A 16053-nucleotide genomic window follows, 5' to 3' on the forward strand; every position below is an offset into this window, starting at 1 on the left:
TTCGTGGTGGGGGGCGGGGATGGGCAAGATGATGGATCTGGGATTTGATGAAGTTTGACTTATTTGAATTCTTTAAAATTCAGAAGAAATTTCTCCTAAATGTAAGAAAACACCTTTCCTTATCTTTAGCTCAACTCTAGCCAAGGGAAAGGGCTTTCTCCCATCCCCAGATACAATTTTCTTTCTCCAAGATTGTCAATTTAGCCTTTGAAACTTCATGGAAAAACACTATGGTCTCATATGTTTTACTGGCTGGTTCTCTCACTGAACTGTGAGCTCCTTGTGGGCAGGAACTGTGTCTTATTTATCTATATATTCCTAACATCCAGTGCAGTGTCCTGTGTGTAATAATTGCAACAAATGCTTATTGAATAAGTAAATGAATGAATGGATCAATCGGCCAATCATAAGGTCATCCCAGCGTTTTGATGGGCAAAAGAAAGCCCTGTAACACACTGAGAAGAGCCAGGAGTCTCAAAAAAAAAAAAAAAAGTACCTGGTTACAAAATCACAGCATCTTTCATGAAGACCTAGATAGTCCAATTTGAAATGACCAGGTGAGAATCAGCCCAGTTATCTCTGTGGGTCAGCACTGTGAAATCTACAATGTAGAAAACTAGGAGTTAAAAACCAAGAAGAGAACTTAGAGACTCCCAGACTTATTTTGAAACTAGAAAATATCTTCTCTTTTATTTATGTTTTTCTAGACCCTTTACTTTGTCCTCCCACTACTTTTAAATAGACACCATTAGAAATGTGTGAGGAGATTTAGGATTTGAAATACATATATCATGGGTGAATGGAGAATACTTTGTATTATAACTTTATTATTTTTACCCTAGATCTATTGTATAAATAGATATTATTATTGACCTCTGCTCTGGATCATCTTTTCCACCCCACCTCCCACCCAACCCATAACCAATGAGATAACCTCTCATGACATGATGAATGGACCTAGAATTAGAAGAAGAAGAAGAAGAAAAAAAACCACTAAAAATTTCTACTCCTTTTGTATCCCCTGACTCTTGATAGGGGTTTCCCTTCTCACCCTCCCACCCCCCCTTTCTGAAAGGCTCCTAAGGAGTTAAAGTATAACTAATACCATTCAATCACTGTTGTCTGTTTGATAAAGAAAACTCATAGGTCAGCTCCCTGGTCTTAATTCTTGATTTTCTCTTTCAGGCAAACTCCCAGCCTTCCATCCTGGTCATCGTGATGGACCACGTTATCTAGACAGCATATGTGGCCCAAAACCTCTTCTCCCCCCTCACTCATTTTCCCTCTACTTTCACCAAAGAGCCTAACCCAATTTTAAAAATTATTCACATTAGCCTTTTTTTGGTAGTATTGTTGCCCACTTTTTTTTAAGAATATAAGTAAATACACCATTTATCTTGATGAGAGACAAGCCCTTCTCAATAAGATATTATAACACTAAGATGTTATGTTGTAGAAATTACTTCTATTAGTGTTTTTAAATGTATGCAGTTAGAGTATCTTCCTAACAAAACTGGACTTGATCTTTCTTTCCATAACTTTTCTATGTCATTCAGACTGTTAAAGCTACTATCAAATGAACAGCTAAATCCTCATCCTGCGACTAATATTTACATACATTTGTCCCCAGGCCAAAGTACCAAGCACTCTGGGTTTGGTTAAGTTTCAGGGCTTTTCTGGGATCCTGCTTCCAGTCTTAACTCTCTGGATGTCTAAATGGTCACATCAGATGCTCAGACCAGCAGAACTTGCTGTTGCTTCTGTCACTCCATTTACAACCGTGGAAGCAAAACAGCCCCCTCCTGCCTCCCAGTTTGACCAAGTTTATCTTGATAGGTGGAACAGTCACATGAAAATAGCTTCTTTAGGAACTGACCAGGTCTTTGGGACAGATGGCTTTACATGCATATTTATTCCTATAGCATATTTCTAGAAAGAGCTCTGTGTACACACCTCAAAAGTACAAATACTGGGCAGCTTTCTTGAGTAACCACAGAATCTGGTCTCCCGCCTGCTTACATTGTCTTAAGGAATTTCCAGGCCCCCTCAATGATGATTCACTATCTTAATGTCCATTTCCCCAAAAGTAAGGGCAGTGGTGCTGTCCTCACTGTGAAGGACTTTGCAGCCCCCCCCCCCACTTCCCAATACATCATCCCAAAGAAGCCACCTCTCCTAAAAAAAAAAACAAACCAAAAACCTGAGAATATTGGTACAAAACTGGCAAGGCGGCTTATTTTTTTCCAGAAATCCCCACTCCTTGTGAACTCTGCTTGAACCTAAAAAGCTGGAACGGGTCATAAATCACTTGGACAATGGTCAACTGTTCAGTGGCTCATCTTTTCGATCACTCCCCCCCCCCCCCCCCCTCTTTTTTAAAGCTTTCTTTTCTCGCCCTTTGGTACCTTTGCTCATTTGGGTTCCAAGACCCAAATGCCTTGGGGCATAGACGAGGCCGTGTAGGGGGAGGGGCAGTCCAGCTTGGCTCGGCATTTCTTCGAAGTCCTCAGCCTCCCTTTTCTCTCCCAACATCTCCGCTCCACCCTCCAGCTCGGTGAACCGGCCAGAGCAGCCTCCCCAAACCCCGCTAGCGCCACCCCTGCCCTTCCTGGGGAAGGGGCACTAACTGGGGTCTGGCTTCTCCTTTCTCATGGTCCCGGGAAGCTGACCAACTCAGCTCGCAGACCCATCCACAGACTAGGAATAAGTCTCCAGCCTGGAGGAAGGCGCCCCGGAAGCGACCATCGCCTGCTTGCAGGCCGCACCGGCCCGCCGCGCCTCCGAAGCAGCCGAGCCCGGATAGCTCACTGCACTTAATTCTGCCCAGGATCAATACCTAATATGATACCGAATAAATAAAAGGCGCACACAGCGGCCAGGGGACGGGGTTATTAAGCAGCTGGAGCTCTCACGGTGCATATCAATGCACCTGTCATTGTGGTTTGTAACAAAATTTATGACTGCGACCACGGTGGCAGTAAACGCTTCAGTAAGGAATGAAAAGAAAAACATTTCCCAAGGCCCGGCACTTTTCAGAAGTGGAAAGCAGGCACCGCGTAGGAGGCAGCGCAGCAAAAGAATTCCCTATTCCGCACTTTTCCCGCTTGCGCACCCGGCAAGCAACAGAGATGATATAAAGTGGCAGGCACTCGCCTCTGCGAGCAGCTCTGCTCGGCAGCAGGAGGCCGGACGGGACGCGCTCAGCCTCGCCGGGGACCAAAGGCCTGCTGCCCGCGGTGGCCACAGACGCCGGAAGACTCGCCCGGACGCTCGGAGGCCCGCCTGGCGCTCGCTCGCCCACTGTGGCTGTGGAAAGTCCGCGGGATTGGGGAGGGAGGGGGCGACAGTCGCCGGGCTGTGAGTAGAGCTGCAATCCTAGTAAATCACGGACGGTAGTCAGTCCGTGCAAGTTGAAAGAGAAGGGGGAGGCGATGGAATCTCCTTGCGTCAGTTTCTCTCAAAATTCTCTAATGTTCGGGTTGGCTGCGGCTCCTCTCCTTGGTTTGCCTAAACCAGAGCCCCAGAAGCCCCGTGATCTCCTTCTGGCGGCCAAGGCTTTTGCTGGCCAAGACTATTGCTGGAACGGATCAACGATTCTCCCTTCCCTGTGGTTTTGCTACTTGGGGATTTTGAAGCCACTTCTTTTCGGGTTTGCTCGGAAGGGGATTTATTTACGTTCTACCCAAGTTCTCCCGATCTCTCAACCTGAGCTTCTAACGCCCAAGGGGAAGCTCTGGGCGCGTCTTCTAAATCACTCTTATTTAGCCCAGATAACTCAATACTGTAAGGCACTGGGCTCACCCCATTAAAGCGCCATAAATTCTAAGGCCGATGATCGGTTATCATGTAACGGGCGGCAGTTCACACTGAGGTGATCCACTTCAAAGCTGCCTTTTGTTTTATGTCTTGATGTATGAATACTGAGATGGCTACCTTGAGTTGCAGGACAGAATATAGCGGAATTTTTTTTTTTAATCACACCCACTCACCACAGTTATGTATGTGTGTGTTTTCTTGAATTTTGTCTCTCTTTTTGTAAGCTCTTAGGGTTTCTTTTGATATTCTGTGGAGGTGGATCTAGAACAAAATGGAAAACTCTGAGTTGCAGCTGGTTCTTTCTTACAAACACTTAATGTCGAGAGGCTTTACCCTATTTAAGGGTTTCATAATCAATGTGACTATTGTATATGGTGCCCGCAGCCATCCAGATGCCTTCTCCCCAGCAGAAAGGAGATTCAGTTGGCTCCTGGGGAGCAAGAAGAGGCCTTTAACATAAAAATCCTTGGCAGGATGGGGGAGGGGAGAGCTTCAGACCTGAGGGAAGTCCAGACACTCTGGCCAGGGGATGAGCCAAGTGGGTCAGAGGTGCAGGGAAACCAGTCCACTCTTTTTCTGCCGCCACCAAGCTCTAAATACTCCAAGTCCCAATCCTGGAGACTGAGCCCGCCCTCCAAGGAGCAGAAGAGAGGGACTGTGCGGAATCGAGGTGGAAAGAAGCCTACACAGGCTGACTTGGGAAGATCCTAGTCAGGGGTTGCCCCCACAGAGCCCCAGTGAAAAGGGAGCTGTGTGCTATTTCCTAGTTTGTACATTGTATCCCTATCTCGGGCGGTTTCCTTGAGTTTATACCAGTAAGAACCCACCACACTCTTGGCCCGGGCTGCCCACTCCTGGGTCAGGATCAGCCTGAAAACCGGCTAAGAAACAAACATCCTTTCCACCCTCACCCCCAAACACAGACCAAGCTGCCCACTACTGCCACCGCTCAGCCAGTGCCCAATCCGGTCAGGTGAAATGAGAGAGACACAGTCCACCTCTTGTATCTGCCCTTGTGCAATTTGTCGACTCAGTAGTTTGCAAACACTAAACCGCGCCCGGGAAAGCCCCACACAAAGCGTTCCAGGCGCTTCTAAAGACCAGAGCGCAAAGCCATAAGCCTTTGAAGTGACCTTTGGCTCGCGCCGCAATAACTCACCCCTTAATGAACACCCAACGGAAGCGCCGCGAAGAGATCCCAGCCCGGTAGGACTCCTAACTTCTCGTCCCAGCATCAGCTTCCCAGCCAGGCCGGGCCCAGGGTGGGGCACGCCATTTGCGCTTCCCGGCTTCAGCCTGCTCGGCTGGGCCAGGCCCTGAGGGCGGGGCGGCGAAGGCACGAGGTACCGCCGGCCTCTCAAGCCGGCAGGTCCCGATGTAGCTTTATATAATATATTCACGTGGGCGGACGTCAACTTTCGCCGCTTGATTATTTTTTATTTTTTGAAAAGCGATTCTTTAAAAGTAGGAAAGTCCCCTCAGAAGAAAAGCTAAGTTGGGAGGCCACGTAGGGCCGTGATCCTCCGACGCCTCTAGCTAGATTTTGCTTTCCAGCCGCGCAGAAAGAGGGTAAGTTAGCGCCTGGGCACTTCGAAGCGCGCAGAGCGCTCTGAGCTCTGCGTGCAAGAGGCTTGGGAAGGGGAAAGGAAAGAGAACTCCTAGCTGGCGAAAGTTGGGCCACCAGAAGAGCCCCAGCGCCTTCTCCGGCGCAGCCCACCACCATCCAGTACGGGCCCAACTCTGTCTTCTTGCTTGCCCAGAATCACAGGCTTAACCCCGCTAGCTCTGGGCCACCAGCTCTAGTATCCTTTCCGCAGGTAGAAACTGGGGGCGATGGGGGAAAGCCCCTTCCGGGAGCTGTCAACGAAGAGCTGGCACCAGGCAGCCCCGGCCCTACACCCCACCCCCCAGCAGCACCCCGGGAAAACTCTTTAGGATGGGGCCAGCGCGGAGCCTTGGTGAGGATTACTGAAATTTTCGGGGAAGTTATAAGTGAGTGCTCCATGGGGCCAAATGAAATGCTGCTCTCAGTAATTGGATTCAGCTGACTAAGCTGGCAGGCGCGCAGCTCCAAGGCAGCGAGCAAAGAAAAATGTCCAGCGACTTTAAGTTCTGATGGAAGCAAACGCAGGCGATTGATAAAACAGCATTTCTGCTCTCATTTGATGGCAACACCCCTGGAAGTCTGTCCCTCTCCTGCTGGGACCCATCCCATCTCTTAGCCCATCTCTAAGCTAAGAAGAGTGCTCCTTGCTTTTGGGGTTCTCTCTCCATGGAGTCCAGTCTTATCAGGCCCTGTCGCATTCCCATGAGTGTGGAGCTCATGGAACCGCTCACTCTGCCCTTGGCCCGGGAAAGACCCGGGATGGGTTGTCCTCTCCTCTCCCAGCCAGGAGCCACAGGGAGCGAATAAACAAAAGGATAGATGGGGTTTGGGAACCGATACATGATTTAGTTCAGAAATCCTAAACCTTTTTTCTGCCGCTACCACAGTCAAAACCCCAGATTGGTGAGGCGAAGTGTGGAGGAGACTCCCAAACTCTTCTGGGTTGTTTGGGGGTTCTCTTGAATTTGAGGGGAGAAGTTTGGTAGCATTTTAACCTCCCAACAACAACAAAATTTAAGCCAACAGCAAGCGGTAAAGGCTGCGTATTTGTAGCTTGCTCCCAGAACAATACAGGGAGCTGGCTGGCCACCGAGTTTATTTTAAATACATATAAATCAACCCGCCTCCGCCCAGCCCGGCAGCCCAAGACACGGAATTAATATGACGCTCCATCTTACTTTGGCAGTGACAGTGTAAAAAAAGTTTCTTTTTATTCATTTCATTCTTCAGCACATTCTCATAACTGCACATTTGCCTCCAAAATACTTCCTTCAGCCCCTAAACCCCTCATCGGACCCCTCCTCAATATGCCACCACCACTCTCAATGCCACCGGCCACCCTCCAAGCCTGGCAAGGTAGTGTCCCTCCTAACCTTTTGGTAGGCAGGGGACCTCCCGACAAAGTGCACCTCCTTACGATTAATCACCGTCCTCGATGTATATGTAGAAGTGTATCTAGGTCTACGCGGGCTGCCTCACCAATTGGCAATAATCAAGATCACAGATTACACAAAATAAATCATATTTAGTATCCCGCTCAGGGCAGCAAGCAGCCCCGTGCCCAAAGATTTCTCTTTTGTCATGCAATTGCTTACCTGGATCCCAATTTATCATAAAGCTGGTGTCCTCGGCCTCAGAGTGGGCGCCAGAGGGGGGCAGAGCTAGCCTTCCCCCTTTGTCTGCAGACAACACTGTCCCAACCCTGGTCTTGCGCGCTCGCAGAGGCGGCCATATACTACAGCACACGGAATTCCCGGTAGAACGGAACCAGGCTGAGGTTCAACTACCAATAAACGCAGGAGGAACGAGTTCGTAGTCCCCGAGCTGGCTTCGCCTGCGCTGCGCGCCCGTCGGTCCACCCGCCCGTCCGCTCCCAGGCCCAGAGCGGCGGCCACCCGCGCCCCCACCCACTCCTGGGTTCCTGCCCAGCCCTCCTAGGCCCCCCAGAGCTCGGGGTTTGTTTTCAGAACACGGTCCTTTCTGGATTTGGAGAGAGCCCCGGAAACCCCCTCATAGTCGGGAAATACAGACGATGCCTTCAAATGCGAGCATATTTGTTCACGTGACCCCCAGGCAAGACTGTACTGATTGAGGCTGAAACTTTCACGCCATCCAGCCCCGGAGCGCGGCCAGGCCTGGGGGCTGGGAGGAGGGGGCGCAGGAGGAGCGGGACCAGAGCACCTTCTTTGGGGAAGAAATGAGTGGTTGTGGGGCGGATCTCACATCTCGGGACCAACCCAGCCCCAGCCTGGCCGCCTGCAGTGGGATAGGGGCATTGAGAGTCTCTTCCCCCAACAACCTCTGACTCTGGCCCTGCCTTCAGCCAAGTTGGCCTGAGGGTTGAAAATTTTAAAGGCCACCATTCTTAGAGGCGTTTCTGGAGATGGCTATGGAGCAGCAGAGGCCCAGGGCTCCCCTAGCTCTCCCACTGCGCCCGGTACTCCGCATCCTCATGCACGCGGGTAAAACACCCATCCCGCCGCCGAGGCTCCGGCACCAGGGTGGGAGCCGCCGGCTCTCAGCGCCGGCTGGTCACCCCGGGGACCACCACCATCACCACTCCTCCTCGGGGCCTTGGCTCGTTGCGCGGACTCAGCAGTCGAGCCGCCACTTCTGAGACAGAAAAAGTGCCTAGCAGCTGGCCAGGACCCCACCTGGGTCCTTCGAGGCCTGGAGCCGCCTGGGTGCCGAGCCGCTGCCAGCTGTGACCAGTGCGCCTCTGGATCTGGACAGAACCCAAGGATTTCATAGGCCCAGCGGCAGCCAGGCTGTGGCATCCCGCTTCCTGCGGAGCCTCCTGGAAGGCAAGGGGGGCTGCGAAATCAGTCCTGGCCGTGCTTACCAAGGGGCAAGGAATCTTCTATCTTACAAATATTAAATCAGGACAGGTCCCCACCACTCTCCAAGTCGGATTTATGAAAACAATTCAGCATGTGGGAAGAGTCCAGCGCTCCAGGGCCAGCAGCTTGCCTCCAGCTTCTGGCTTGTGGCAAGCTCCCACAGCCCTCCCACAGCTCGGCCGGCCTGAACCCCAAATCCCGCACAACGGGGTGCTCTCTACCCCCTCCCTGAAGTCTCACTTTCATTTTCAGCTCTGCTTCTCAGCAGCATCAAGCAAGGAGCTTATGCCCTGTCTTTTCTTGCAGGGTCTCAGAAGGGCAAAAGCACCCAGCAGCCCTACACAAGTCCGGGAGAGGGGGATCAGATCCTCCGCATCCCCACTCCAGAGGCTCGGGAAGGTCCTGGAGGATGCGTCACAGGCCCGTGCCCTCAGACCTGTCAGCAAGCCCCTCCTTTTGTTCACCTGGTCGGGCCTGGCCGGAGGCCCACTGGGGGCGCCTTTCCAAGCCGGGCCATAGGTGCTCCTGTCCACCCCCACCCAGAGGGTCCCGCCCCCTAGCCTCCCGCCAGGGGCTGAGCCAGGAGCCCGCAGCAAGTGTTAATCCCCAGCCAAAGAGGGGGGCCGCTTTGCGGGAATTTGTCTCTAGGAAAGGATCTAAGCCTTCTTCAATCGGAGCATATGTTCATAGAGCAATAAACCGGAAAGATTTACAGTCCTCGCCCGGCCCCCAACAGCCTCGCACCCTTTCAGGAATTACTTACGATGATTTATCACACCAACCCGGGCAATTGTCACACTGATAAAATAGCCCGGGCCGGTGCCCGCCAAGCCCGGGCCTTGGGAGGCCGTTGGCTGCCGGGCTGCTAGCAAGGCTGGGGGAGGCTTTTTGTGGGTTCCTCTCTGGGCCTACAAGGGAATGTCTAGGTGGGTTGGAGGGGGTCGGGGGTAAGAGGGGAGACGATTCTCATTGAGAAAAATGCAAGCAACTTAGAGAAAGCTCCCGGAATATGTGCCTGAGTCACTCACAAAGCACATAAACATTTGTCATCTTTGAATAATTGAATTAATGTGTCATTGTTTGAATGTATAATTCATAACGGAGGAAACTTTGTTTCTGTCCTGACGCAGAAATATATACACGCCAAAAAAGAAATGAAAACACACAGTCCCAAAACAACCACCACAAGTAGTCAGCCCCAGTTCGCTGAAATCATCCTGAAAGACAACGGAGGTTCTCGAAGAGACATGAGGGAAGGAAGCGAATAAAGAGGCTCTCACCCCGGGCGCCAGGGTCAGAGCTGCAAGCTGGAGGAAGAGAGTGACGGTTCTGCCCCAGCCCAGGTCTCTGGCAAGCTGGGGGAAGGTGGGGCCGGAACAGAGTGTATCTTAGCACACCTAATCTTGGAGTGCGGGTAAAAAAAAAAAAAAAAAAAAAAGGATGAAATAGGAGCGAGCAGGAAAAACAGCCTTTTGCAGCTCGCCGTGGCCTCCTCCCCATACCCCTTTCCCAGAGGATTGCCCTAACCCTGGGGTCTCCCACTCGAGTGGCAGGGACTTCTTCTCGCTGTCTGTATTTTAGACCCCCCCACCCAAAATTAAAATACAAAATAAAGGGCAAAGAAGGGAAAACTCCTCGCTGGAGTGACAGAAGCAGCAGAGCTTGGGTGGGAGGGAAGAGAGTGGGAGAAGCAACTCGGAAATCATTATCTGTTGGTTAAAACCTGCCTGGGGTAAAATTTCAACTCGATTTTATAGCCTTCTATTATGACGCAAAGAAAAATTTACGACCCTCGCTTGAAAAGAGGGCCGAGGCCCTTTCTCACCAGTTTAAGAATAGGCGGCAGATGCCGTGACAGCGACCATTGTTCCCTGTAGACACAGGCGACCGGGCAACCTCGGCCCGCGTGCGCCAGGCGCGTCCCCCAGCCGGGCTGGTTTTTTACAAGTCCTGCTGTCTGGCAGCAGCCCGCGCCCACCCTCGCCCCTCGCCCTCGCACCCCAGCCCCTCGCACATCCTCACGCACACCCTCCCTCTCTCTCACACACACACTCGGCCGCTCTCGGTAATTTTTCATAAGCGCAAAGCTTTGCTGAACCAAAGGTCACCATCCAAGCCACTAACAACTTCTCGCCAGTGCGCGGTTCCAAATCAGGGAGCAAAGGGAACTATTTGTCAGCGGCCCTGACAGCTAAGTTCATTAAGGATTTAAATCTGATGAAATAAAAGTCGCCAAAATATTTACCTGCCGGCCGCGCTCCCGCGCCTGCCGCCGGGGGCCGGGACGCCGCGCGGCCCCCCTCGGCGGGTGATATTCTTGGGATCCCTGCACTTTCCAAGTCGGAGAGAGCCCTTTGCGTGGCAGATTAATGACGACTCCGTGTTTCTTAAGGGACGTGCTGAATTAATTATTTCGCCAATCACGTGGTCGGGACTTGTAGAAATCTATTCTTATCATCTTCCTCGCACTTTGAAAATTCTCCGGGTTATGAAGGGCCCTCCCCCGGCTGCCTTCGAGCCCTGGCTGCCCTGCCCGGCGCGGGGGGCAGGGAGGGCTCCCCATCATGGCGGGCTGGCGGGCGGGAAGCGCCGTCTGCCGAGGGTCCCGATTTACTGTACTGTACTCAGCGCGCTCGGCTATGGACTCGCTTCCTCCCCATCCCTGCCGGTGATTCAATACGCACAACAGTATTGATGTATTGGTGGGCACAGGAGGAGCCATTAAGCAGAAGATGAGCAGAGGACAATCATAAAATGTGTCTGAATATTTAAACTTCTGTCTGTGCACTTATAAATACACATGTCCACGCGTCTGGGAAGAGCCCTTCCATATATTAAAGACACATGTCTGATTTTATGTATTCTGCTCATTTCCTGTCTCTAGCAAGCCCCCCATCTATTTTGGGACTTCTGTCTTGGCCCCCTCTTCAAGGTGAGGCCAAGATGTGAAAAGCCCGCGCGATAAAAAATAGTGCAGGGAACTTTATGTACTGGGGAGTGTTTATTGTTGTCTGAGGGATGGAGGGGGGTCAGGGGAAGGAGGGGCAGGTGCTGGAGACCCTGTGGAGTTGAGCAGCACCGGAAAAGTAGAAGGAACCCAAGATTGGAGGCCAGCGGGGTCAGGTCATAGCAGTCACTGGCCAGCCTCAGCTTGGCCCAGAACCCAGCACTCTCTCCGGAGGGTTGGGGAGGGGGGTTGTGGATAGGAAGGCCTCTCACTCATCATTTCACAAATACCTCCTCTGAGGGCTTGGAGACTGAAGAGGTCTGGGGCTGGTCCTGGCCAAGCATAAGGCCAGCTTGAGCCCTTTACTAGCCTGGGCAATTACTTCTTTTCATTTAAAAAAAAATAATGCCCACCACCCTGCAACCTGAATCCAACCCCAGACTTCTCCATGCTCACAAAATATGGTGGCCAAATTGGAAATGTGTATACATGGGGAAGGGGAAATAATAAAATTGCTAAACCTTACAGGGTTTAACCCTCATACCTTAGACACCAAAATAATTGGTGTCTAATTTATTGTGAAAAATAATAATATAAATTGTTACTATTTAATATTAGCTTTTAGAAGACTTAATGAAGAATGCTTCTTGTCAAGGCACAAAACAGGAGGGAGATTTTGCTATACCTTTTATTATTTCAAATATAGATCAATGAATTACATCAAAACTACAGGCAACAATTAGTATAAATAATACTTTAATCAGTGGCAGCAAAACATTGGTCAATTCTATTAAAAAAGCGTCTCGTGTGAACAGACACCATGGCGCTGACTGACAATATCATCCAACAACAAAAGGCTGCAATGGACAAGTGAGATGGGAGTCTGAGGAGCAGTGTTCTCAGCAAACACTTCACACACACACCCCAGTCACAACCCCAACACAGGCTTTTTAAAAACACCAAAACAAACACTTCTGGCTCATATTTGGGGGAACAAGCTGAAAATAAATAATAGCAAATGGGTGCTGGAACCTTTCCACATCTAATTTTCTCCAGAGCACGTTCCCAGATGGAAACCCATTTCCTTCCCTGCCCTAGGTGGTTGAGGGGCCCTGCCCCTACCCTGGCCCACTCCGGTGGGCCCAAATGGATGCTGTGGTCTGAGTGGAACCTCAGGGTTGGGGGCTGCCCTCTGGGCCATCCAGGCTCATTAACATTTCAAAAGACAATCCCTCGAAGCTGAGAAGAAGAGCTGAGACTTATAAACAAAGAAGTTGTTTCTCTGATTAAGTTACTTTCCAAAGTGATAGGACTATGTTTGAGGAGGAACATGGGTTTTCTTCATGAAAACATGCCTCTTTGCTTTCCTCTTGGGCAGGGGTGAAGGCAGTTAAGCAGCTGTGGCATTTGGTCTGAAGCTGGGCTGAGTAACCTGAACTTCTGGAGAGGGGGAAAATCTATATAATAACCTCTATAATATATATATACATGTAGTTGGATGTTGTGAAAATATATGCTTTTTTCCCCTCCCAAGGAGAACGTTCAATGTATATACAGATTTGGGTTTTAGGAAAGAATCTCAGCAACTTTCCAACTTGCCTAAGGATAGAGGTTCTTTTCAAATGCTACATGCAAAACTGCTTTCCATGTTAGAGGAGAAAAAAGAAGAGAAGGGTAGTCAGAGTCCAAAAGGTTAAGGGTTTAGAGGTCAGTCCTCCCGGCTGAAATACAGCTAATCGAATAGAAAATTTGTCCTCTGGATGAACCTTATTCTGTAATTTAGCCAAACTTCAGTAAAATACCTTTTCAGCTTCTCAACGTGAGGGCGTCAGAAAAAAAGACGTCTTGACTATGTATGAACTCTGTGCTTTTTGTCATAGAAACAATGATGAGAATAATGCAGGAATATCCATCTTTAATATCCCGACGTGGCGATATTCAAGTATTGCCATGTGCAAGTCTGAGAGCCAGGCTCACCCCAAGGAGGAACAAAGAGCTGTCCCCAGGGTCTAATACAAAAGACCAAGGCTTGGATGATACTTCAGAGAAGTGGAATTTCAGCCTAGGGACTCCAGTGAATACCTGCCCTCCGCTCTCAGGAGACACAGAACCAAAGTACCCGCCTGCAGAGAAAGTATCTTTCCCCCTCCACTTAAAATATATTTTAAAAATTACCACCGAAACCTTCTAAAGTGTTCTGAAGCACTGAAAAAGTAACATCATTCTGAACCTTGGAATTAAGTTTTACACTTACCTCTTCTCCCTCCTCTCTTTTGTCACTTTTTGCTAGCTACACAAGGGGCTTCTCTTTTGGAGCCCGAAGCTTTGGGGTTTAAACTTCTGAAGACTTGTCTCATTTGAGTATATGAACTCTGGTCATTACCTTTGATTCTTTCCCCTTCGTTTTAGCAAAATGAGTTTTGAACCCTTCCCAGGCAAAGCATGAGAAAAATGATCAAAGAACAACTCTCTTGTTGTTTGAGAGATTGTTTTTAAACTGCTATTTTCAAGACAAAGAAGAGGCCCTGAAAACTCTTATACTTTTACCATTTCTGCTCCTAATTAAGGAGTTGAGAAAAATTTCCTTAGATTTGTTTTTTTTAAAAAAATCAAAACTTCAGGGGAAAAATTTAAGACCAATTTTTGTGGAGTTCTATATTCCATTACTCTCTTTTTTATAGCGAGACTTCTTCACCTTCCCACTTTCTCCCCACTGCAGAGCCCCTCCCCCACATAGGCCATGCCACCAATTTCTATAAAGTACTGATATGTGGGGTATTTGGGGCATTTAGGATCCAACTGGAACAGAAAGTTCAGTCATTATCCAACAACCCAGAGCATAGAGGTTCTGTTTTCTTACTCCACAAGTAAAAGGTTGGGCCATTTGTTTCTTTTTTCCGCTTTCCTTTAATCACCCAGAACTGGTTGTAAGCACAGTGCTAAAAAATCCACATGTGGAAATGTATTTTCAAGAATTCAACTTTGAGTGGATCCTTTGCTTCCCTCTAGAAGGGTTAAAGGCCCCCTATACACATTTCTAGGGAGTGGGGAGGGGTGGAGTTCATAATGCCAGTTACAGTGAGAAGCAAGTTCATACATTTTTGATTCTGATCTTTGAAGCTCAGCCCCTTTTACCATCTTAAGATTTTTGGCATGAAGGTGTCAGTTATTTCTGTACTCCGTTCCCCAACAAATAAATATTTAATTAAGCAAATATAATCTACACATAAAGTAACCCGTTTCCACTTCCTTCTTAGACTTATTTCTTTGTGGCCACTAGGAGCAAACTATTTTTTTTTTTTTTTTATCACACTGGAAATTGTTAGACAACCCAAAAAGTTCAGAAATCCTGGCCCAGCACTCCTGTTCCACTGAAAGCTCCTAGCACAGGGGTGGGCAACTTTCTGCCTCAACTCCCCCACATTATTAAACCACAAAGCTCCCTGGAGGGGTGGAGTGGGGGAGAATGTCTAAATTCACACCGGGATAAAGCATCCAACCTTCCTTTGCAAATTCAAAATGCAACAGCAGAGATTTTCATGAGTTTAATGACTCGGCAAGGTTTTATGTTCTCAGTAGCTCCTGCCATATGATAATACTTAGAAAATCCCGCCCCCCCATCCCACCCCCATCTCCGCTCTAGGGAGGGGGCTGCCCTCGGGCAGGATGTTAACCTAGTCCGAGGGCGGCCTGCGTGTCCCAGGTCCACCCCCACAGTACCTTAGAGCCCAGCAAGGTGACAGCAGGCCCGGCCTGCCCCCGCAGCTTCGGCTCAGCCTGTAGCGCAGGGAGGGATGGGCCCAGGGTCCCCACTTCTATAAAGTCGTCAGGTCTGTGTGGTGGTCCTTGGCCATCGGCTGCAAATGCTGGCCGGGGGTGGCTGAAGAGGAGCAGGAGGAGGAGGAAGATGAGGACGATGACCTGCCTTTGGTGTTGGGCAGCTTGTGATCTTTTTTCCACTTCATCCTCCGGTTCTGGAACCAGATCTTGATCTGCCGTTCGGACAGACACAGGGTGTGAGCGATTTCAATCCGACGGCGCCGCGTCAGATACCTGTTAAAATGGAATTCCTTTTCCAGTTCTAGGACTTGCTGCCTGGTGTAGGCCGTCCGGGACCGCTTGGGCTCCCCGCCGGTGTAGTTGGGGTTCACTGCGAGACAAAACAGACAGTACAGCCAGGTCAGCGCCCGGCCACTAGTCAGGCCCCTAGCCTCCGCCGCTCACTTCCTGGCGCGCCCGAAGGCCGCGGCCCTCCCCGCGCGCTCCCAAGCTCGCTCGCTTCCTCCCTCCCGCCCTCTCCCTGGCGCACACACTCACGCCCACACACCCCTCACACCCACCCACTCCCCCAGGCTCGCAGCACGAGATCCCCAAATGTGCTCCCTTCTCCCTGGCCCACCTCCGTAATGCCCAAGCATTTTGGAAGTCCCCCTGTCCTCCACCGTGTTCCTTCGGCTCTGAAAATGGAGTCCTCCCCCACTCCACCCCCATCCCCACCCCCTTTTGCTCCCACAGCCAAGCAGCCAGCCACATGGTCCTGGCCTGCTCCCTCAGCTATAAAAATTTATGGAGAGAGTAATTGCAGTGCCCACGGAAGCTCCCCATGCCCTCATCCCCTCACACCCCACTCCCGGGGGCCCAGGTCAACAGGCTGCGTTGGGGACAGAGAGGTCGCTGGACCCAAGCCTTACCTGAATTCACGTGCACCTTTTTCATCCAGGGGTAGACCACGGCCGGCTGCTTGAGTGCTGTCCCGGGGGGAGGCTGCTTGGGGCCGCCTGGCTGGCTGCAGGCCCGCGCGCCAAGCAGGGGCGCGGGCGGGGGCGCCGGGGGCGCCGGGCACG

At 50.5% G+C, this 16053-nt stretch overlaps 1 protein-coding gene across 1 annotated transcript; it reads right to left on the reverse strand.

Moving 5' to 3' along the window:
• Positions 1 to 14739: 14739 nt before the first annotated feature.
• On the reverse strand, positions 14740 to 15997 carry HOXD4 (homeobox D4). Its single transcript, XM_008573575.1, has 2 exons — positions 15901 to 15997; positions 14740 to 15359 (listed from the first exon to the last, which is right to left on the reverse strand). Exons 1-2 carry the CDS (start codon positions 15923 to 15925, stop codon positions 15025 to 15027), a joined length of 360 nt encoding a protein of 119 aa, XP_008571797.1. The 5' UTR covers positions 15926 to 15997; the 3' UTR covers positions 14740 to 15024.
• Positions 15998 to 16053: the final 56 nt, after the last annotated feature.

The sequence above is a fragment of the Galeopterus variegatus genome, unplaced genomic scaffold, assembly GCF_000696425.1.
Source record: "Galeopterus variegatus unplaced genomic scaffold, G_variegatus-3.0.2 Scaffold53, whole genome shotgun sequence".
In the NCBI taxonomy this organism is placed as follows: domain Eukaryota; kingdom Metazoa; phylum Chordata; class Mammalia; order Dermoptera; family Cynocephalidae; genus Galeopterus; species Galeopterus variegatus.

Coding starts and splice junctions, on each gene's coding strand:
- HOXD4 (XM_008573575.1), bottom strand. CDS start 15,925: ATGAAAAAGGTGCACGTGAATTCAG. Junction 15,360..15,900: donor AAAGGTGCACGTGAATTCAG/GTAAGGCTTGGG, acceptor TTTGTCTCGCAG/TGAACCCCAACTACACCGGC.